The sequence below is a fragment of the Cibotium barometz genome, chromosome 29 (genome assembly GCF_041138505.1).
Source record: "Cibotium barometz isolate CiBa-2024 chromosome 29, ASM4113850v1, whole genome shotgun sequence".
Classification (NCBI taxonomy): Eukaryota; Viridiplantae; Streptophyta; class Polypodiopsida; order Cyatheales; family Cibotiaceae; genus Cibotium; species Cibotium barometz.
In genome coordinates, this window is record NC_141074.1 from 51,981,539 (window position 1) to 52,005,078 (window position 23,540).

General features: G+C 44.7%; 1 protein-coding gene across 8 annotated transcripts in view; it reads right to left on the minus strand.

Annotated features, from left to right (window-relative positions):
- Nucleotides 1-16,994, minus strand: part of LOC147622342 (uncharacterized) — a 91,481-nt gene extending 74,487 nt beyond the window's left edge. For 4 of the 8 annotated variants that reach the window (XR_015269686.1, XR_015269685.1, XM_086823443.1 and 1 more), the window contains exons 1-3: nt 16,866-16,994; nt 5,819-5,912; nt 5,629-5,708 (exon numbers count right to left, since the gene is read on the minus strand). Coding sequence is in view for 4 of the 8 variants with exons in the window: in XM_086823443.1 (XP_086679569.1) it covers nt 5,629-5,708; nt 5,819-5,882 (144 nt within the window). In the remaining 4 variants the exon portion in view is untranslated. Of the gene's footprint in view, nt 1-5,628; nt 5,709-5,818; nt 5,913-16,865 lie in introns of those variants that run through there. The other 4 variants (XM_086823441.1, XM_086823444.1, XM_086823442.1 and 1 more) reach the window with 4 other exon arrangements.
- Between the last annotated feature and the right edge of the window lie 6,546 nt (nt 16,995-23,540).

The window sequence follows — 23,540 nt, forward strand, 5'->3', positions numbered from 1 at the left end:
AGTCACGGGATGGAGTCATGTGCCTGGAAGCACCACTGTCGAGAATCCATTCCCGGGTATCCTTCGCGGTGAAGCCAACTGCCTCCTTGCTCGAAGATGATGAAGCATCGGAGTCCACCATCTCCAAGTGCACAAATGCCGGAGTCTTCGCAGCAGCTGAGGCTGAGGAATCAGCACTCTTCCATGTCCGCTTAGGGCACTTCCTCCAGTAGTGGCCTCTCTCGCCACAATCATTACAAGATCTTTTGGCCTTCAGCTTCTCTCGTTCTGGATCAGGCTTCTTCTCAGAAGACTTCTCCGGTGAAGCCTTCCCTTTGCCCTTGTTGGTATTACGGCCTTTCGACTGTTGGCCAGTTAAGGCCTCCGAACCTCCGCCGTGAGGAGGGTTCGTGAAACGTTCCTCCTGGTCCAAGACCATTGGCACAAGCTCCTCCCAAGTAATGGTGCTGAGCCTGCCACTCGTGATCAACGAGGAATAGAAAGCGGAATACTGACCAGGCAAGTGGGAAAGTAACGTGATGGCCATATCTTCGGATGATATCTCTTTCCCAGCTTGAAGGACTTCCTGCTGAAGGGCCTGCAACTTGTTAATGTGTTCCCGCATCGTCGAAGACTTTGCAGGGTTCATAACCCGCATCTGCACTTCCAAGGATATCCGCTTCATGGGTGACACCCTGTTGTACAAAGAAGCCAAGTGCTCCCATATGCCTCTCGCCAGCGTCATGTGCTTCACATGGTTGATCACCTGTGGTGTGCAATTGAGGAATATAAACGACCGGACCCTGGCCTTGACACGGTCCCACATGTGTGCCTGTGCCTCTCGGTCCTTCCTCGTCGATAATAACTCCCCTTCCTCAGCTTCCGGCCGTGGCACCCCGATGATAATAAAATCAGCAAGGTCATATGACTCCAAAACTGACTCCATCATGACCTTCCAGATGCCGTAATTGGACCCGTCCAACTCACGATCCGCTGGGAACGTGGGGAGAGTCGGAATCTTCACGTGCTTCTCGGCCATCTCTAGTAAATCTGCCATCTCGGACAGTAACCTGAAAGGGTGGGTGGGTGGGAAAAATCTGAAAATCTGCAAGTGGCTGTCCAGCACCTTTGCCTGCCTTCCTCTTGCACCTCCTCTTCCTGTTCAGCCCGAAACAGTCCACCAATCAGCAACCTGTTGCTCCCCCTCTTGCTCAGAAAAACGCCCAAGATCTCCTAGAGCCTAGGGCTCTGATACCATGTCAGAATATGCAGCGGAAATGACAACCAAACTTGGGTAGACAAGAGCAAGTAGACTGCAGAAAATAATCAGCACAAGAAACATAGAGAGATAGGTGTGTAAACTCTTCTCTATACACAAGATCCCGAAAAACTGAATGAGAAAGTGGTGGGGGCTGAGGGGCAATATATACAACTCCATGTGGGCAGTCGGCCAGCTACAGATGGTGCCCACGACTGAGAAAATACCCCACGACTGAGAAAATACCAGTCGGCCAGCAGCCTGATGCCCACGACTGGTGCAAGAGCAGTCGGCCAACAACCCAGATGCACACGCCTGAAGAAAGTCCAGTCGGCCAGCATTGGGGTGCTCCTGGCATCACCTGGCAGCCCTCCAACCACTAGGAAAAAATGGAAAAAATAGGGAAAAAATACGGGGAGTGTGGAAAAATGATATACGGGCGGGCACACCCACAACAGAGGCCCTGGTGTATACAAATAGACAGGAGATGACTTCTAACAGGATCCTGACAGATTTCTTCAGCACCAGCAGCCCAACCCGCACACCTCCTGATACCTCCTCCATCGGGCCATCAGGGAGTCACCATTGATAGAGCGATCATCTTATGTCGTGCTTGTCGGCCACGCCCACCAGGATCCCGACCACGGCATCCTCACCATCACCAAATCAGAGCCATTATTGCTCAGCATTGGAGGCGCCTACCTCGCTTCTACGACCTCTCCATTCTAGACAGCCCCATGGCGGAGATATTTGTTATGAGGAGAGGGCAACACTTCAACTGATCAGCATACATGGATCTACTTGATATACATTTTCCAGTATTTTCTACTCAATATCATCTACGAGTCTTACTTACAGATAGTCAATTTATTGTACTTTTCAGTTTCATATGGTTGTTCCCTTTGATGAGACACCAACTTCATATGTACTCTCAGTTTTGGTCCCATAGGCCATTAGGGCCTCTTAGAGACGTTAATATATCATTTCATTTCTCTCTCTCATATGGGAGATTGAAACCGGCCTTCAGATAATCTGACGGGCGGTGAAACAAACACTCGCACATAAAACACTTCAACGCCATTGAGGACCTAGAAAAGGAAAACAAACAGAGGGAGCTAAAGTGCTCCTGCAAACAGTACACGGACACCGATTGGCCCCAAAACGCAGTGGCGCCCCTTGCGGTATTTCTTTAATTGATTATAAGAGCTTTGATTACAATAAGGCTGGGAACTCAACCGTCACAGTAGAACCAGTGAAGCCTGCAAAGAATCTGCATCATGGCTTCTTGTCCACTTGGCGTCCACAAACAAGTCCAGCCATTCTTCACATCGAAAGACTCTCTCACATTGAGTCTGCATACAGAAGCTTTCTCCCATGATCAGGGCTGCCACAACCATCCATAGCCTCTCACACTATGAACAGCATCACACCCTGACACATCCAGTGCTTCTGCATCACAACACAGACTCTCAAACTGTCTCTCAAAAGAGAACTCATATCACAGCACAGCATACCATACAGTCCACACCTGTACCAACCCTCTCTACCTTCCAAGGGTACTATCCATCTCTATCATGGATTCCCTGTCCCCTGCCCAATCAGTAGCAAGGCTGTACCAAACATGTGTCCATTCCTGTACCTTCTGCCTGCATGTGACCTTCTCTTGGAGAAACCCAAAAACATGTTTCCTCGAGAAACCTACGACCTGTTCCACATGAAACCCTTAGGCCTGTTTCCCTTTGAAACTTATGTCCTGTTTCCATACAGAACCATTCATGGCACCATTCAACAACAGTGCCAACAGCAGCATGCATCTAGTTACCTGTTCCCTCATGAAACATCTGGCAACATAGAGATGCCCATAACTGTAGGTCCCTCTGTTCCTTTGTAGCAGGAAGAAAACAATCTGCTCCATGAGCACGCAGCCATGCGAGCTTGCTTCACTCCCATGCCAAGAAACATAACCAAGTGACCTGTACTTGCAGCCAATAACCCAAGTACATAGCTGAATTTGCTACCAAACAAAAACAGCCCATAAACAGTCCTCAAACTGATCTCAAAACAGTCCCGAGCATTGCTCATGTTCATAGCCACATGAACTGCCACAAAACAGTCCATAAACCCTTTCCAAAACAGTCCCGAACCCAAAGCAAAGAGAAGCTGAAAGTTCCATCAATTGAACGCCATCGACGTGATGTCTATGTTCATGAAAAACCAGCCCCTCCTTTCTGCAAAAACACAGCGTCCTCCAAAAAGCACACACCTGACTGCCTGTGTGTCTAGAGAAACCAACCTGTAAGCCACTCTTGTGCAAAAGAGCATGAGTTTCAGCCCTCTGCGCCTGCAGTCCAGCCCACCTTCTGTTCTGCAACCCAACAGTCGCCAAATAGAGAGAGAGAGAGAGAGCAGTGCTGGCTGTCCCCACGTGTACGCCCCTGTTTCACCTGCAGTCCCCTCTTTCCAAGAGAGCCTCTCATGCCCTGTTCAGTCCAGCACCTCGGCAGTGGTGCGCTTCCTACAGCTGCCTGCAGCCCATCGCTTGCTTCCATGAGAGAGAGAAAGAAGCACGAGAAACCTGCTCACCGTCTAGCACAACCTGCAGTCCAACCCGCCGGTTGTTCCCTGCAGACCTGCGCAGCTTTTCAGCAGAAAGAGGGAGAGATCCACACACCGTTCAGCTCCTGCCCGACTGCCTGCTCACACAAAAGCAAGAGAAGGAAAAGAGGCGTGTAAGGGCAGTCCTGTACGCAGCCAAACTCCAGAACTTCAGCGCTGGCCGCCTGTGTACCAGATGAGCAGCCCTCCTGACTGGAAAAACACACCACACTCAAAAGATAGGCGCCTCCCCCTTTTCTGCCCGCCAGCCCCTCTTGTTTCCAAAAAAAACACACGTGGCCCCAATAATAGCATAAGGGCCACGTTTTCTTTCATGAAGGGCATTAAAATATTTTTTTAAAGGTTTTTAGAACCCTTTGAGTTAAAGTCTCTTTGCCCCCTTCACACTTGGGGTTGTCCACACATGGGGTTCCTTTTTAACGCAAACCTGATGCCATTCACACTGTCCACCATGTCACCTGCACACTGTCCAGAGAAAAAACACAGGGTCGTGACAGAGATCATCCTAACTAAGTTACACTCAAGGACATTGTTAAGTTCTCAATCTTGTGGTTTCTTTATTTCCTATTGAAACCCATTCAAGACTAGCCAACATGTTATCCCTGCCTTGACGTGCAGCCAAGCCGATTTCTCTATTGAGAAAAACAGAACCACAACCCTTGACATGACAACATCCCATTACATAAAAGTCCTAGAATTTAGAATTCTCACACAATTTTATTCACTTCTAATAGGAATTCTATTTTGGCTATCTATTAATTAACTAGTCTAGAATATTAGACCCTAAAAGCACAAAATCAAAGGTTTGACACCAAGGTTTTCATTTAGTCTGAAATCTTTGAACATGGGCCAATTTCTCTATTGAGAAAAATAGAATCACAACACTTGACATGACAACATTCCGTTACATAAAGTCCTAGAATTTAGAATTCTCACACAATTTTATTCACCTCTAATAGGAATTCTATTGTGGCTACCTATTAATTAACTAGTCTAGAGTATTAGACCCTAAAAGCACAAAATCGAAGGTTTGACATCAAGGTTTTCATTTAGTCTGAAATCTTTGAACATGGGCCAATTAGCAACATGAAACACATAATAATAATCGTTTTTTTCTTTAAAAACTTTGGACTAACAAATGACAACATGGCTATAGTTTCAGGAAACAACATACCATAGACAAACGTAATAATAGAATGAGATAAACCGACAATGGCAACACTTTGGGCATCTTACTATATATAATGAAAGTGTGCAAGTGTGACTATACATTCTATCTGCACCATAGATTGAATTCACCGTTCAAGACCAAAAGTTTTGGATAAAAAAAGCTTTGTTCCTTTTTGAAGCAGAGCTTTGTGTGACCATAAAAATTCAATCTCTTAGCTAAGGGTGATTTTAAAATTAAACACGTTTAATTTTTTATTGGAAAACCCATGGCTTGCCCACCCATAGACTCATGCCCATAACAAGTGAAATTAAAAAGCTTAAATAACAAATCAAATTAAATCATGGCTCCTTTTATACTCTCCTATTATTATTTAGTCGGATTAATAGTGGGACATGCGTGATCAATTGTCAGGGTACATCTTAGTGAAGGTTTGTGGGGTTATGTATGTGCTACTTAGGGCAAAAAGTTAGCTTTTACTTAATACCAAGGTATGAACATCAACGGTCTTGTTTAATGAAAATAAGGCAATTATTTATTTCATGGTAGCACACATGATCACTTTTGACAGAATTAGAGTAATTGATAAATGAAATTTCCATAATACCCCATAATCTTCTTGTGAGAGGCGGCGGGCTATTAGGAGATTCAACGAGAATGACAAAATCCGAGATGCAACCTGCGAAACTGAGTAAACCCATGTGGTAAAAAATCAATTTTCCAACTGGGTTGAATTTAAAAAAGAAAACGGAACCCCCCCCCCCAAAAAAAAAAAAAAGATAAAAAAAAGTCCTTACTCATGAGTTGAAAAAAAGTATGGAGCAGAGGGGAGCTCCCCTCCTGAATTGCGCTCCGAGGCATTGATGGGTTCGTGCTTCTTCTTCCTTTAGTCTGTAGAACGAAAAGGAAATGCAGAAAAGGGAGCCAAAAGAGTAATGTTTTAATTTTACAACTATTCTCTTTAGGCTATCTATTAATTTGAGTACAACTATAATTATTTATCTTATATAAGCTCTTTTGGCTATCTATTTAATTAATTAGTCTAGAATAATATTTAGAGCCTACAAGTAGGAAATTCTAAGGTTTGATACCAAGGTTTTCATTTAGTAGGAAGTCTTTGAATATCATGCTTTTTTGGGTAATTAGAATAAGTGTCCATGCATGCATCTCTTGTTGGGCTCTATCGCACATTAAACTAGGTCGGTCTCTCTCTCTCTCTCCCTCTCTTCGAACCTGTGTCGCCTCCCTCTCCCGCCTACTGCCCCGCTTGATGACGCTCTCTCTCTCTCTCTCTCTCTTCGACCTTGTGTCGTCTCCCTCTCCCACCTGTTGCCCCGCCTGCTGCCCTCTCTCTCTCTTCGAACCTGTGTGCCTCCCTCTCCCTCCTGCTGCCCCGCCTGCTAACGCTCTCTCTCTCTCTCACTGCGCCCCCACAAGCTCTTCTCTTCTCTCTGCTCGCCCCAAAAGGACTCGACCATCTCTCTCTCTCGTCATAGCCCCCTCCCACCACTCTCTCTCTCTCTCTCTCCCCCGCCTGCTTCCCTCTCCCGCCTGCTTCCTATCTTTCTCTCTCTTCGCAACAGCCCCCTCTGGCCTCTCTCTCTGTGGGAAGCGCTGCAGACAGCCACGAAGCTCTTCCTATGGCCAAGGGTTAATTAATTTTTAACCAAAAACCAGCCTTTTTCAGCCCAAGACAAGATGGAGAGGATCAACATTGAAGACCTGATCAAGGCAGCCATCCAACAACACAAGAAAGAGACGGACAATGCAATTAATATGGTCAACCGGAGCCTTCTTGACAAAGTCAAGAAGCTTGAAGCGTGGATAGCAGCCCAAGATGTAGAGATCGCAAATCTCAAGAAGGAGATAGAAGAAGCACGTGCTCAACATAAGCTCGAGGAAGGTGAAATTCAGCCCGTCATGATGGTGGAGCTGAACACCATCAAGGCCCAAGTGAGAACACTTCAAGAGGGAGAAGAAAATCAGGCCTTAAGCAGCACATTACCGAGAGTGGCAGGATACAGATGGGAGACGACTTGTAGACAGGAGGCCCGTTCGAAGCATGGTGGTCGCGGATTTGGAGGAGTTGCAATTCTTTTTAGAGAGGAGCTTCAGCCACTCATCCATGTTATACGCCGTGATGAGAGCGCGAGGTACATGTGGGTCAGAGTGAGGGCAGATGAGGGTAGACCCCTATACATTGCTATATGTTACTTTCCACCCAGCACATCTCATTATGCAGCGCCCAAGGGGCAATCTCCATATATGATTCTAGATGAGGACATATATTAGTTCTACAGGGAGGGAGATGTTATCATACTTGGGGACTTTAATGCTCGAACGGCTCAGTACCAGACCTCCTCCTTTAACAATTCGGAGGAGATGATAGATGTGGAGGAGATGTGTTTGACCTGGAGATCACCGGATGAGGTGGAGTGTACTGAGTATGGGAGATACCTCTTGGAGATGGGGACTGCACATGGGCTGGCCATTTTAAATGGCCTAGAGAGGTATCCACTTGCCAGTGGCTTTACTTGCTTTCCACGCACACATGGGGCCAGCACAGTGGATTATGTTTTAGCCTCGCCAACCTTCATCCCAAGTATCCAGGATTTTGCGATTGGCCCCAGGCCCATCGGAGTTACGGTGGATCATGCACTCCTCTCCTTTACGGTGGATTTCCACTACAATACCCGCCAGGTTGGGCAGTCCTCCTATCACCCGAGATATACCTTCTGTAGAGAGATGGAGTATACACTGCAAAGATCTACAGCCTATTGAGTGCAAAGGATCCACAGAGGCCATTAGCAGAGCTCACACAGATCCTGACAGAGGCTTTACATACAGCTGCAGCGATGGCCTTCCCACACACGCAACCCACAGTACGACCACGTCCTTGGAGCATGCCCCAGAATAGTTGGTATGATGATGACTATAGGGAGCTCAGAGCCCGGCTACAGAGAGAGGTGGCCACAGGTGTTACTACATATAGACAGTCACGCATCATCTTCCGATGCCTCATTCGGCGGAAGAAGAGAGCAACTCGGCTGGAGAGAGACATGTATCAGCTGTTTTTGAGTAAGATTCTGGGGAGGCCTAGAGATTGCTTAGAGAGCACCCCCCGCCTCTGGCCATTACCTCTACAGATACACGGGGCGAGTATGCAGCCTCCCTCTACACAGTACCAGAGCAGCCACCACTACCGAACCCTTCAGAGCCTTGTCCACCCACTTCTACCTTCTTCACAACAGAGATGGTGAGGAGGGCCATCAACAGATTGCATACACGGAGGGCACAGGATCATGAGGGCATTGTAGCCGAGCATTTCATACATGCTAGACATATGATTGCAGACTTGCTAGCTCTCATGTTTAATAGAGCCATGTGTGAGGGGTTTCCTGGGACTTGGAGTACTTCCACGATTGTGCCGGTACTCAAGTCTGGAGATCCGAGCCTGCCGACTAACTACCGCACCATTATGATTGGTCACTCGCTGGCCAAGCTATATGCCTCTATTCTTGAGCAGGAACCTAAGGATTCTCAGAATTGATCTACGAACGAGAGGATACTCGATACACAATTGAATCCATCGGGGTGAGGATGGTGTACTACCATCCGGCAGGTTTCCTCGAAAGAATGTTGAGCAGATGGGCAGAGAGACAAGGGGTCCGAGCTCACGGACAAGCCGGTTTCAGGAGGAGATTCTCTACTTTGGCTCATATCTTTACCCTCAAGGCTATCATTGAGGAGGGCAGAGCACATGGGAGGGGGATCTACTGTGGCTTTATGGATTTCCGCAAGGCCTTTGACATAGTGCCCAAAGCTAGACTGATGCGCCGGCTACAAGACTTGGGGGTTCCATGTGAGCTCATTTGGGGTATTATGGCACTTTATGAGACAGTAGTTGGGAACGTGCAAACTTCAGAGGGTCTCTCCCAGCCACCAGTACACTCCACTATAGGGGTGAAACAGGGCTGCCCGCTCTCTCCGACTCTATTTGGACTATACATAGATGAGATCTCTGATTATATTGGGACACGAGGGGACAGAGAAGCCCAATTAGCTGGCACTTGGATACCTCTGCTCTTATATGCTGATGATATTGTGCTTATATAGCAGACTCACCAGAGGGTATGCAGAGGCACTTGGATACTTTACATGCTTATGCACAGGACAGTGGGTTCTCAGTTAACCTTGGTAAGACGAAGGTTATGGTGTTTAACACTACAGCTCAGAGGATGTATTGTGGGGCTAGATACTTACCTTCAGTTCTTTCTTTTCTTTTCCAGACAGTGTATCAGATGTCACTATTGGTTGAAGTTCACTATTGGTTGAAGTTCGACCAAGAGTCCGACCACGCATATTTGGCAAATCATAGATCAACATACCAAAGGCCTCTATGGGGTAGAGTGGCATGGATATGTGGGAGTCAAACCTTAGCCCCTGGCTCGGAGGTGGTTCGAAGCATAGAACCTACGGTTGGGAGGTGAGCTAGCCTACACTTCTCTTAGGGGGTTTGTACTAATCACTTGTGTTTTGTGTTTAGGAGATCCGTGGAGTTGCAATAGAATGCAACTTGTATGGCCACAAAGTGGCCCACTGGTGCCTGTAAACCATGAAAATACGAGTGTAGGGGTAGAGATTACTAGTCAAATGTCAAAAATTGAGTTGCCGGTGGCTGATTTTTCGAATATCCCCAAAGTGTACGCACCTATGGCAGGTCAATTGTTCAATAGGCATTCCTCCCACACCCACTAAAGCATGAGAAACCGTAGGAATAGGAACATCCTAAGGCAGGGTGGTTTCCAATTCCACAGCAGATACTTTACGACTAGTTTGGTCACCAAAACTAGAGTTTGAGAACTCCAAGTTCTATCAATTTTTAAAAAAAATTGTTTCAGTATCAGTTTTATAATATTTTCCATTCAGTTTTTTAACCCAAAAGACCAATCATGCAACACATGAATCACTAATGCATCTTAAGCACCTCCAAGTAATTGTGTAAATACATGGATCTCAAGAAACCAATGAACCCCACATCACATCATACGAATTTTATCCCATCAAATTCATTCAAAGATTGTGTGAAACCAATGCAAAATCTCAAAGGTCACCAAAATGCACCAACCATAATCCAAGCACCAAAACACTAGTGCAAGAATAACTCTCAGATCACCCAACATGTAATGCAAGCAAAATATTTATACCCCATCCAGGAGAGCAAAAGAAAATTAAGCCCAAAAAAAAAAAAGATTTAAACCAAAAAAAATGACTTTTTGCTTATCTAGATTCAAAGTGATTTTTGGGGTTTGAAGGAAAATTAAGGTTTGTTGATATGAAAAAACACCAGTGTCACAAGGACTTGAGTGTAGAGGATCTCCTTTAAGTAAAGGAGATTGAAAGATTAAAATGTTTATTAATTTTTGTATTTAAGGAGAGATTTGAAACCTAAAAAAGCTTATTTTAAATGAAGGAGAGATATCTCTATCTTTGTCATGAGATTTCAGACACCTGAGCAACCTCTTTGTTTTTTTTTTTTAAATAACTTTTGTATGATAACAGACTGGAACTTTTAAGCAAGAGGTACGAAGTATGAAACTTCCCAATCTCGAGGATGACAAGAATATATGTAATCACACAACGAATGAAAGTGGCCAATGCTTCAATCCTTACACGTACTTGCAACAAAAGCATGTTCTGTGCTAGTATGTACAAAGGTTCACTGAAAATTTCTATGATACATGATATTCCTGCAAAAGATAATTGTGCAAAAATAATGTCAATGAAATAAGTAATGACGTGGATCTAAGCAAGCTGCCTGTTTATATGACTTCACCCACATGAACAATGGAACCACTGGATTTTTTAAATTAAAAAAACAGCAAATGTTTGGCCATACAAATGGCATTTTAGAAACCTTCAAGGGTAGAAAAGTCTAAAGTTGTTTCTGTAAGACCCCTCCCAAAGGATCACCTAATACACAAGCTAAACACACAAGGTTAGAACAAAATAGAGGGGTGTAGGTAAACTCACCTCCCAACCATAGATTCCATCCGTAATCTTCCCCGAGCCAAGCACTACTCCCCCCACACGCCAAGCCAGTCAGCCTTGGCATCCCATACCACCAGAGCCTCTCCTAAGGGACCCTCGACAAGACCGCCTACGAACCACCATGTCCATGGCAGGAGTAAGACTACTCTAGTCCACGCACATACCAACTGTCAAGTATAACAGTATATCCTCAATAACCCATAAGTCACTCATATTGTGAATATTGCGGCCTGCCGCAACAAATAACCCTTCAGTCATAAATACCCAGCCATGGATTTTCAATAATAATAAATCCTAGCCACCCGTCGTCGTAACTTGCCTGTGCCGCAGCCTTCCCCTAATCTCAGGGCTCCCCAACCCTAACCAGATTAGGACCTAATCCCAAGGATTAGTGTTAGGTACACAACATACTTTCCCTTCGAAGACCTTTCCTCCCTAGGAAACAAAGGCTAGGCAGTCTCTGCTCTAAACTAGCAAAGTCTCCCAAGTTGAGTCCTCCACCGCCCTATCTTTTCACTTAATCTTATACTGGGATCAACTTATTCCTAAATTATTCCTAAGCTTCCTCTCCCTGAAATCCAATATAAGTTCCGACTCATGTAGAACAAAGGACAAGTCCGCAACCTCTACTAGCTCCTGAGGTGTAAGAACATTATCATCAACCCCCTGTTTCTCCTTGAGTCTACTCACATGAAAAACGAACTTTCACATTAGGAGGCAATTCCATCTTAATCTTATACTGGGATCAACTTATTCCTAAATTATTCCTAAGCTTCCTCTCCCTGAAATCCAATATAAGTTCCGCCTCATGTAGAACAAAGGACAAGTCCGCAACCTCTACTAGCTCCTGAGGTGTAAGAACATTATCATCGACCCCCTGTTTCTCCTTGAGTCTACTCACATGAAAAACGAACTTTCACATTATGAGGCAATTCCATCTTACAAGCAACCGCACCAATTCTTCGCGAGATCTGGTAAGATCCAATACCTAGAGGACAACTTCCCAACCTTCCTGGTCCGGCAACGCCTCAAAACTCTTGGGTATCCTTAGATATACTAGCATTTCCCTCAAATAACTCCCTCGACGAACGCTTCCTATCAGCATAAAACCATGCTCTATCCTGAGCACTCCTGATGGATTCCCATGCACTAACTAGCATCTCTGGCATATCCGCTAAGAAATCTCTAGCCGCATCAATCCTAATACCCTTAAGTCCCGATATAGTTATTCGAGATCTAGGTTGGTAACCATACATCAGCTGATTTGTTTGGATAGGGGAATCTCTTCAAAAAGAATATATGTACCTTCATGATAATCAACAGAGACTTGTTGATAATCATTTTTTTTTGCTAGCAACTTTCATACCTTCTTTGTTGCTTTTAGGCAATCACGAGAAAATTGACCTGTCTTTCTACAAATAAAACAAGCACTATCTTTAGAAGACTCTTTCTTCCTTCTAAATACATTTCTTTCATGCATCTGGGAAGAGGAGCTTTTGAAGCGTCTTCTAAACTTCTTTTTAAAGGGGCTGTGATATCTGTCTAATTTCTTCAAGTAAATTTTGGGGTGGAATTCTAACTGAAACTAAAAATAGACTTGAAGAAATAACCAGATATTGTGCAAGAAAGTTTGACAAAGCAAAACTCAATTTGCCCTCTGTTTAGAAGGAAATATTATTTGCAAAGAGATGTTCTCATAATCTCCAAAGAATTCAGTCTTAAAACTGACCTCAACAATTTCAAAGGTTTCTTCAACTCCGACAATGTCCTAAAAACAGGCAACACCAAAATGCTACATTGGGCTAGCTAGTTTGGACTTTGGCGGTTCAAGTGCGAACACATCCCCGTTCACAAGAATTGTGTGGCCAACATGCTAACAGGAGAAGGTGTTGTCAAAAGACTGTATGCTCACACTGCAAAGCTTTGTCAAAATCCACTATAGATTTGTAAAGAATTGTGGGCTATCCATCGAGCCTACCAAATTGTATTAGAATAACTTTGTACCCATGTGAGCCGAGTTGTGGCCACCTGTACTTTTTACTCTAGCACTCACTAAAGTAAGAACTTTATCAGGATTTCTGTATCCTTGTGCACGTCTGTGTGCACTCTCCACCCATGGTTCGGCACATGGTATTGGCTTATCTATTGGTTTTGATTCAGCCTCAAGGAGCCATCAAATCTATACAAGCCATAGAGCGCTTCTTGCTCAGTGGAGTTTCTTGGAGTTTCATCATAAGTCCCCAAGTGTTCTCGAGTCCAGTCAGGACTTCTCTTTTTGTGTTCCTGCTTTCATGGAAGTTTTCTTTAAGAACTCTCCTCGCTATATATCTCAGTGTGTTTTGTTTAGGTATCAGAGCCAAATGCTCCTTGGCAAGATGATCATGTTCTTAATATACTCTTGTTTCTTCAAACTCCACTTGTTCAGTCATTCTCTAGAGAGTTTCATATTATCAGTCTGTGTTTTTCTTGCATTCAATATCTCTATCACTTTACTTCCAAAGAAATTCTAAAGTCTAGTGGTCTCGAAGCCACAATTTACGGTGCAGATATAACATATAAGACCCACAATCGAAGCCGTCACCTGCTATCTATAGCCAGTGGCCGTTTGCATTAGGTGCTAAGGCAAGAAAAAAGGCAATTGTGTTTTGTCACACAACGATTAGTCAAAGCAATCTCATTAGATTCAGAACAGTTCAGTAAGTATGGATAACTTAATGCAAAAGGATTAACAAGATCATTCTCGAAGAAAAGTGTCTTCTTCTATATTTGTTCATGAATCTAAACCTATGCCAGAGATTTGGAATCTGCCATAAAAATTAAACCTAAAGCACTTTATGATTTAAAGCTATCCCTATTATTCGAGCACTCACTAAAGTAAGCCTATGTTGGCGCTCCACCCATGGGTTCAGCACATGGTATAGGCTTTAATAGTGGTTTGGATTTAGCATCAGGGAGCCGTCCAAATCTATATAAGCCATAGAGCCCTTGTTACTCAGTGGAGTTACTTGGAGTTTCATAAGTCTCCAAGTGTTCTCGAGTCAAGAGGTCCTCTCTTTTTGCATTTTTCACTTTCATTAGAAGTTTTCCACTTTCAACAAAAATTTTCCACTTTCAGTATCTCTCATCACTATATATCTCACAGAGTTTTGTCTCCTCGTTGAATATCTTAGTGTGTTTTATTTTGGTATATAAATAGACTATAACCAGCAGTCGAATGATTAGCACTATTGTAGGCAAACTCAACCATTGGGACATACCTCTCCCAATCAAATGGTCGCTTGGAGATGTATGCACGAAGCATATCCTCTAGAACCTAATTCACCTTCTCCGTCGGACTAAGGATGATCAAATAAACTCATACTCTAGACGTAGTCTCCAATCTTTGGAAAACTAGTTGCCATAAGTGTCCACAAAACTTGGAATCCTTGTCACTCACTATGTCACGAGGCAACCCATACAGCCTGTAAAGTTGCTCAACAAGCTCCTATGCAAAATCAGTTGCTCATGCTTGATCTTGTAGGTAAAAACCTCGCCATCTTTGTGAACTTCTCTACCACCACCTAGATGGCATCATGCCCTCTGTCGGCCCATGGAAATCCGACAATAAAATCCATGGAACTACTTTTCCATTTCCCAACAAGAATCTCCAAAGGATGTAACAACCCTCAAACCTAAGGCGCTCAGCCTTACTCACCTGACATTGATGACATTTCACCACATAGTTTTGGACTTTTGCCTTTATCTTAGGCCAATAAAACGTCCTAAAATGCTCTAATTTTTGCTGACATGCCAACCTACAAGTACAATTGTGGTGTAGACCTGTGACCGAATGACAACCAGCTAGCAAGGGCAAAACAACAAAAGCATGGATAGCAAGTGGCTGTAGCGACTGTGGATTGCAGCAAACGGCATTGCAAGGCTGTGTTGGCAGAGGTGGCGCAAGGATGGCAGGCTACAAATGTTGCACAAAGGGCACCTCAGGCCAGTTCAAAGGTAAGGGCGGAGGTAAAGCTAAGCAGGAACAGTAGAGTAGAGCGGTGATCAAATACAGGCCAACACAGGTGGAGGTGGGCAACGATGGTGTATAGCATTGCAGATGATGCAGCAAGAGGACAAGGCGGCGATCAAAAACCCTGAAACTCAAAACCTTGCTGATACCAATTGTAGGTTAGGGTTAGGGTTTGCGTAGGTACAAGCCTAAGCAATGGAGGATCAAAGAGATCCATGGTGTGAGTGTATGACACATGGACACTTGCATCTAGCTCAGAGCTGTTCACGCTCGCCCCCAAGCACAGGGGGATATCCTTTGTCAGACATAACCAGGTTTGCATCACAAGGAAACCCTCCTTGATGACATAGGAGGTCACCAAATCTCCATTCTACAATTTGTTCCAAATGTCCTTGAATCCTCATCAGTAGCATAAAGATCAAAGTAAAATCCATATAATATCCCATAGAAACTGCATGACTCATGGATCTTCGAGACAATGCATCTACTACCTTGTTGTCTTTTCCAATGAGTATGCATAATTTTGAAATGAAATTGGGCCAAATAACTAGCCCATCTTATATGCTTTTCGGATATCTTAGGTTGAGACATGAAGTACCGAAGACTTTGATGATCCGTCTTTATAACAAACTGAATACACATAAGATAATGCTTCCAAATCTTCAATGCATGAATGATAGCCATCAACTCTTTCTCATGTGGGTGTGGTCTTTTTGGCCCCTTGAAGTCTTCGACTTTCATAGGCCACAGCATGGCCCTCTTGGTTTAAGACTGCTCCAACGCAATCTCCTGAGGCATCACTTTCAACCACAAAAGGCTTTGATAAATTGGGAATAATCAACACCGGTCCTTTGTTAGCGTAAAATTTCAACAGTCAATGGATTCTTTTTTAGCTTTGGTCCACCGAAATCCCACGGCTTTCTTTATCAAGTCATGCAATGGACTAGCGATCACTGCAAACCACTTGAGAACTTCCTGGCATGATGTCAATATGATGATCTTCCAGTCTCTTGGTTGGCTTCTTGCTTTGGTTTGTCGGGACATATTACAGCCATGTGTCCCTTCTTTCCACATTGGAAACACTTCCCTTGCTTGACATATTCCTCAAGTTGCTTGTGGGACAATTTCCTTGGAAAGAGTGGAGGCTTGTTCCCACTCCTATCCTTCTTCTCTTGAGGCTCGGTTCTCGCTTGGGTTCTGTCTTTAAACTTCTTCTTTTGAGGTGGATACCGGTTGTCAATCTTCGTTTTGCCCACCATCCAAGGCATGTATAAAGCCTCAACTTGTAAATTTTTGTCTTGGTCTTCCCCCAAAGATTTCGGACCAGCCATGAAAACTGCTTGCATAAGCTTAGGTTGTAGTCCATTCACAAACTTACGCATTTCCATTAGCAATGGAATAGGATTATAAGAAAACTTTAATGAAACAACTGAAAAGTTGTTACGATAAACTATCGACAGCCAGTCGAACGGCAAAGACAGCAGCACGGAACAGTGGTATGGCAGCAACAGCAAGGGGCAGTGCTGGCCGAGCAATCAGGTGGCGGTGCACAGGTGGCAGCGGCACTGGCACCAGCAGGTGCAGGTGGCCGTCAAGCAGCAACGTAAGCAGCAGTTCATTTGGAGATAACCAAGCACAGGCGGCGGCGTTCTGCAAGCAGTGACAAACAGCACAACGGCGGCAGCTGGGGGCTGTTCTACAGGTGGCGGCCGGGCGGTACGGCAGTACAGACAACAGCAATCGTACAATCCAAAACAACAAGGGAAGCAGTGACAAAGACTCACGCTTCAACAATGATGATGTTGATGATGAAGAGCCCCACGCTTTGATGATGATGGCGATGATGAGCTCCACCCTTCAACGATCTTGATGATGGTGATCAAGAGAGGCTTCTGCTTATTTTATACCTGTGGGAGGGGTCATTTTATACCTGTGGGAGGGGTCGTGCTTTTTGCCAGAAAGCTAGCCAAGCTTTTGTTTTTGCTTTTCTCTTTTTTACATTATACAATAAAATATTACTCAAACAAGGCCAATCTTTTACCAAAATTCTTGTGCTTTGCTTTTCTGGCTTTAGGGGCCTTGCTTTTTGGCCCTATAGTTGCTAGCTTTTTGCTTTTTGGTCTGACTCAATCCCCTCTTGCTAGTGAAGCTCCTGCTTTCTTTGCTTTTTGACCAAAACTGGTGCTTTTTCATGTACAAAACTTATGGTCCCTGTCTCCATGCCTTCTTCCACCTGTCCAGTGTACGGGCAAGGGTTCCATCATGTGAATAGAGCTAGGAGGGCCAAATAGTTACACGATGCAGCGAAGCCATCGAATGCACCCACACCCCGCCTATGGAGTCCATCAAGAGCATCTGGCTCGACATCATCCATACCCTCCGTGGCCAGTGGGGGAAGCTTCATGGCCAGTGGGAGAAGCTTCAAGGTGGTTCTGGCCGTATGGGGAAGCGTCGAGAAGCCTTCTTGAGGCCCTGGCGACTTGGTCCTTTTCTCATAGATAGTGGTGGTGAGCCCACTTAGCACTATAGACTACTTGTGTGGTTATTCCCCCCCGCCTCAAACAACACCACCCCCCCCAAAAAAAAAACCCATTGTATGATATAATCTTCTCCTCATAGAGCGTCCAGCTGGAGGAGAAGTGCATCTTTCCCCCTTTTTGCTCTTTGATCCTTGCTCCGAACATGGAGTGAGTTTGTACTCAAGCCTTTTAAGGCTGTTTTTTGGTAGCTAATAGAAGGATCTTGTTCAAGGGGAGGGGGGGCACAGGATCATGAGGGCATTGTAGCCGAGCATTTCATACATGCTAGAGATATGATTGCAGACTTGCTAGCTCTCATGTTTAATAGATCCATGTGTGGGGGGTTTCCTTGGACTTGGAGTACTTCCACGATTGTGCCGGTACTCAAGTCTGGAGATTTGAGCTTGCCGACTAACTATCGCACCATTATGATTGGTCACTCACTGGCCAAGCTATATGCCTCTATTCTTGAGCAGGAACCTAAGGATTCTCAGAATTGATCTACGAACGAGAGGATACTCGATACACAATTGAATCCATCGGGGTGAGGATGGTGTACTACCATCCGACAGGTTTCGTCGAAAGAATGTTGAGTAGATGGGCAGAGAGACAAGGGGTCCGAGCTCAGGGAGAAGCCGGTTTCAGGAGGAGATTCTCTACTTTGGCTCATATCTTTACCCTCAAGGCTATCATTGAGGAGGGCAGAGCACATGGGAGGGGGATCTACTGTGGCTTTGTGGATTTTCGCACGGCCTTTGACACAGTGCCCAGAGCTAGACTGATGCGCCGGCTACAAGACTTGGGGGTTCCATGTGAGCTCATTTGGGGTATTATGGCACTTTATGAGACAGTAGTTGGGAACGTGCAGACTTCAGAGGGTCTCTCCCAGCCACCAGTACACTCCACTAGAGGGGTGAAACAGGGCTGCCCGCTCTCTCCGACTCTATTTGGACTATACATAGATGAGATCTCTGATTATATTGGGACACGAGGGGGCAAAGAAGCCCAGTTAGCTGATACCTCTGCTCTTATATGCTGATGATATTGTGCTTATAGCAGACTCACCAGAGGGTATGCAGAGGCACTTGGATACTTTACATGCTTATGCACAAGACAGTGGGTTCTCAGTTAACTTTGGTAAGACCAAGGTTATGGTGTTTGACACTACAGCTCAGTGGGTCTGGAGATCTAGTAGCATTAGCTTCCCACTCTCCCTAGTTGCTGCTTCTTCCGGATGCCCCCTACTGATGTATTGTGGGGCTAGATACTTACCTTCAGTTGTTTCTTTTCTTTTCCAGACAATGTATCAAATGTCACACGGTTGTAACTTTGGTCTCATAGGTCACTTTGGCCTTTTGAAGACGTTAATATAACATTTCATTTCATTTCATGTCTCTCGCACTCTTACTTCCATTACATTGTGCAAATCGTTAGGAACCAAGGGGCTGAATATTCGTTATCCGAAGTATAGTCTTGTCTGTAAGCTTCCACACATTACCGTTAAAGGTCGTATATGGGCAATTTGGAGCCGTTTTGGTAGTGTCATAGGTGCCCAAAACATGCACCAATGGTTGGGACAAGTATTGGACACAATATGAACACATTTAATAGAATTTTTTATGATGTTTTATGGCTTGAAAGGGGCTTGCTGACTTGAATATGACTTGCCATTAGATTCCTATATAAAGGCAGGCTAGGGGTCATTCACAATCACTTAGAGATAGAGGTTGCAAAGGCTAGACCAAGGGCATGCAATCACGACATTTGGATCAGTACACCTCCATATCAACGTTTTCCATTAATGCATAAAGGAGGGGAATAAGCATTAGCTTATGCATTGCATCAATTCATGCATGTCATTTAAGGCTTGGATTCGATTTAGATCTTTACCGATACTGTAATTACTCATCTATTTAGTAATATACAATTAGAGTAGGTTAGGTAAAGAGTTGTCTCTTCTCCTTCTGTCTAGCTCAGATTTGTCATTCTTAGCTCATAGCTCTAGCTTTGTTTTCTTTTGTACCATGATGAGATTACATGGACACTATTGTATCAATTTTGGTCTCATAGACCCACTAGGTCTTTTGAAGACATTTAACACAACTTTCTTTCTTTCTTTCTACTTCTTTGTGTCATCATTGTGCATGTGATTAGCATTATTCTTTATTGCTTAGATTAATTATGATAGGGTCTAGAGTGCAAAGGATAGTTACCTCTCTCTCTCTCTCTCTCTCTCTCTCTCTCTCTCTCTCTCTCTCTCTCTCTCTCTCTCTCTCTCTCTCTCTCTCCATAGATAATTTCCCTCTCTCAGTCTCTGCGTCATCTATCTTTCTTTCTTCTCTTTCGTATAGTTGCAAGGATGTTTCTTCCTCTCTAGGCACATAAGAAGGAGACAGGGGAGCAATCAAAACCAGAGCCCCAAGCTCTACGTGGAGAGAGAGAGAGAGAGAGAGAGAGAGAGGGGTTGGACCTTCTACATTTAGTCTCTTCTTCCACGTGTAAAGGGTCCTCAACTAAGGTTGACCCTTAAGGTTTGCATAAATTAATGACTTGCATAGAAAAGACCCATCTATATATAGGATATAATCTAATATTTATATCATTTTACATTATATATATATATATATATATATATATATATATATATATGAGTCCATATCAATGTGTTGATGATCGTACCTCAAATGCGTTGATGATCTATCTGAGTCCATCTCAAATGCGTTGACGATCGTACCTACCTAAAAAATGAGTATACATATTCACCCAAATGACTATATTGGGTATTAAGGGGGGGACTATTTAATGTCTAAGGTTCAACATTAATTAGTGCTCCACATTTAATACCCAATATCTTGGGTACATATATATTCACCCAAATGATTATATTGTGTATTAAAGTGGGGGAATAATTAATGCCTAAGGTTCATCATTAGGGTGAATATGCACCTCATCTCGTGCCCACCTTTACATGTGGCCAACCAGCCTCCCCTCCACATTGAGATATCCCTTCCACCACTCCTACCTACCTCCCACACCACCCCTACTACCCCTAAGCCTATTGTAGGTATGGCTATTAGATACATCCTATTACATGCCTCGCCAAGCTCCTCTCGCCCCCAAAAGACATCATGCTCAGCCTGGTTTGGGAAAAAAACAGAGGAAATAGACCTAAGTGATCTCCTCCATTTAGAGGTAGTGTTACCAACAACGAGAAGACTTCCAGGCACTCATCTACAACAAGTTGAAGCCCTTTCTACTTAGCACCTTCCAAATCCCATCTTGCTTTTTGGTTTACATGCAAAGCTTAACACAAAGAGGGCATCTATAGTGCATAGAGAACTGGAGAGATAGAAAGAGACATCAAATTCAGCCTCCCCATGCCCATAGAGAGAGAAAAAGAGAGCACTTTTCAACCCTACGCACAATATCGCCCTTGAGAGAGAAATGAAATGAAATGTTATATTAACGTCTTCAAAAGGCCAAAGTGACCTATGAGACCAAAGTTACAACCATGTGACATCTGATACACTATCTGGAAAAGCAAAGAAAAGAACTAAAGGTAAGTATCTAGCCCTACAATACATCAGTAGGGGAGCATCCGCCGGAAGCAGCAACTAGGGAGAGTGGGAAGCTAATGCTACTAGTTAAAATGGGGTACATGAGTACATGGAGACATGAATACGTGAATATGGGGGAGTAGATAAGTGACAATGAGTACGACAGTATATGGCTGGAGTGGTAATCATCCTAGGAGCTCTAGGATGGGTCTCTGCCTGATGGCCTGGATATCTGAGTGAGATGCCTGGTCGGACGAGCCGATGCCTCGCAATGATGCTCTGAATCCTCCGGTGTAGGCACCGTCTCTGTTGTGAGGATCCACGAGTCCTCGGGCGTCTGGATCTGCCCAACTGGATAGCTCTCTCAACTAGAGTCCCACGGGGTGCCCACTGCTAGGCTGTCGGCTGTGTGTCCTCCTGGGTAGTCCCTCTAAAGAAGTCAATAATCTCTCTGTGTGGATTCCCTGCCAGTCGGGTATCTACTTCTGATAACGGACTCTTTGAGCCTGTGGATCTCCAAGAGATAAAAACCCAAGCATCGCTGATCACAATAGTCCATGACTCTAGCCAGTGGTCCAAATCCCTCTCTGCTGAAAAGGCAATGGTAGCGCCCTCGAGTCTCATAATATGCTGTGCAACGACGATAGATGTAGTGCTCCTCCGTCTCTGGCTCTGGCTCTATCCAACAAATCTAACAAATCCTGTCCCCTGGAGGTATGCCTCTAAATCTGATGTCTCTATCTCTAACTGATGTGAAGAGGTGCGGATCTGCCCAATGGCGCACTTCAATCCATGAGACAGATGGGTATCCATGTAGCTCGGTCTAAGTATAAAGCCATCCTCAGTGGTGCGGAGAAGATGGTGTCTATAGAAAACCATCTTCGTCCCCAACTCCTGTGAGGGCTCTAGCCATGCCTCCTAGTGTCCAACTGAATGAGGTCTTGTCTGATGACTACTAATCTCAGAATGTGTCAAGGTGAGAGAGGGTGCCTCCAGAGAGTACTGGAAGGGTGGAAGTCTGTCTAAACTGAACCCATGGAGCTCAAACCAGGATGCTATCTGCGCATACCAACATGAAGTGTCTCCATCCATGGCTAGTTGATGAGAGGACTCTAAAGCAAGTCGTGCATACCGGTGTCGGGGAAGCTCCCAGGTGCTATGAATGAAGGACACTGATTTGGCAAGAGCCTTGACTACGATCGGTGGTGCTCCCGTCTTGGCTCTGATAATGTCATGGGGTACCGAGGCCTTAGCCTGAATCATCCTAGAGATCATGGACACAAGTTGTCTCTCCATCGATCTCCATCCATTGTATGTGCGTCTTGATCGACTGTGACGATCTAGGCTAGGCCCCCAGATCTGTACTCCATATAGCATAGCCGATGTGACTTGCGTGTCAAAAAGCCACAGCTTAGTGCGTGGCTCCTGAAACTGTACCTGTAAGCACATCCTCTCTAGACCTCCTAGTGCTGCATATCCTCTAGTCAATTTGGCCTCTGCTGCCCCCCTCATGGAAATTGTGGGCCCAGTGAACACCACTCCAAGATATGTGTATGAGTCAACATACTCCACTGTCTCTCCTGCCCATATGTGAAAATACGGGGTACATGAGTACATGGATACATGAATACATGAATATGGGGAGAGTGACAGTGAGTACAACAGTGACAAAGAGAGAGAGAGAGAGAGAGAGAGAGAGAGAGAAATAAATAAAAGAAAGAAAGAAAGATATATTAACGTCTACGAGAGGCCAAAGTCGGCCTATGACACAAAAAATAATACAACCGTGTTCTTCCGATCATCAGAAGAAAAGGAAAAGAAAGAAAAAAAGTGTGCATGTGTCTAGATACAACTGTGAATCATCATGGATCGGTGGAGCCCCTTTACAAACAATATAAAGGGGGGTGGGGATGTGGATGGAGTGCTAAGGCAAGATGCATCTCTATATGCTGAAGGGGTAGTACAAGCATGCTATGCAGATCTATGTCTAACTCCATCCAGTGCCATAAGAGGGATATAAGATATCATACATCGTCGATGCTGAGGCTGTGAGTGGCGTGAACATGTACCCTGAGTCTGAATGAAAGCGAGCTAGCCTCTCCTGTGTCTCCATGTGGTGACTCATCCGGATAGCTGCTATCTATCGGTGAGACAGAGTTGGGGTGCTCTGTGTCCAGTCTGCCTAGGTCTCCTCCTGGCTCTCAATTCCTCTGCTCTCTGTGCGGTCACCCCACGTGGTACATCAGCTGGCACTGGCATAGCTCTCTAGAAGAAATCTGTGAGCTGGGACTATCTCCCACCACCCCTAGTGGGAGCGGGTGTCTGGAGGAGTCTCTCTCGAGAACTATGAAGCTCTAGTAGTAGTCTGCCAAGCTGTCGCTGG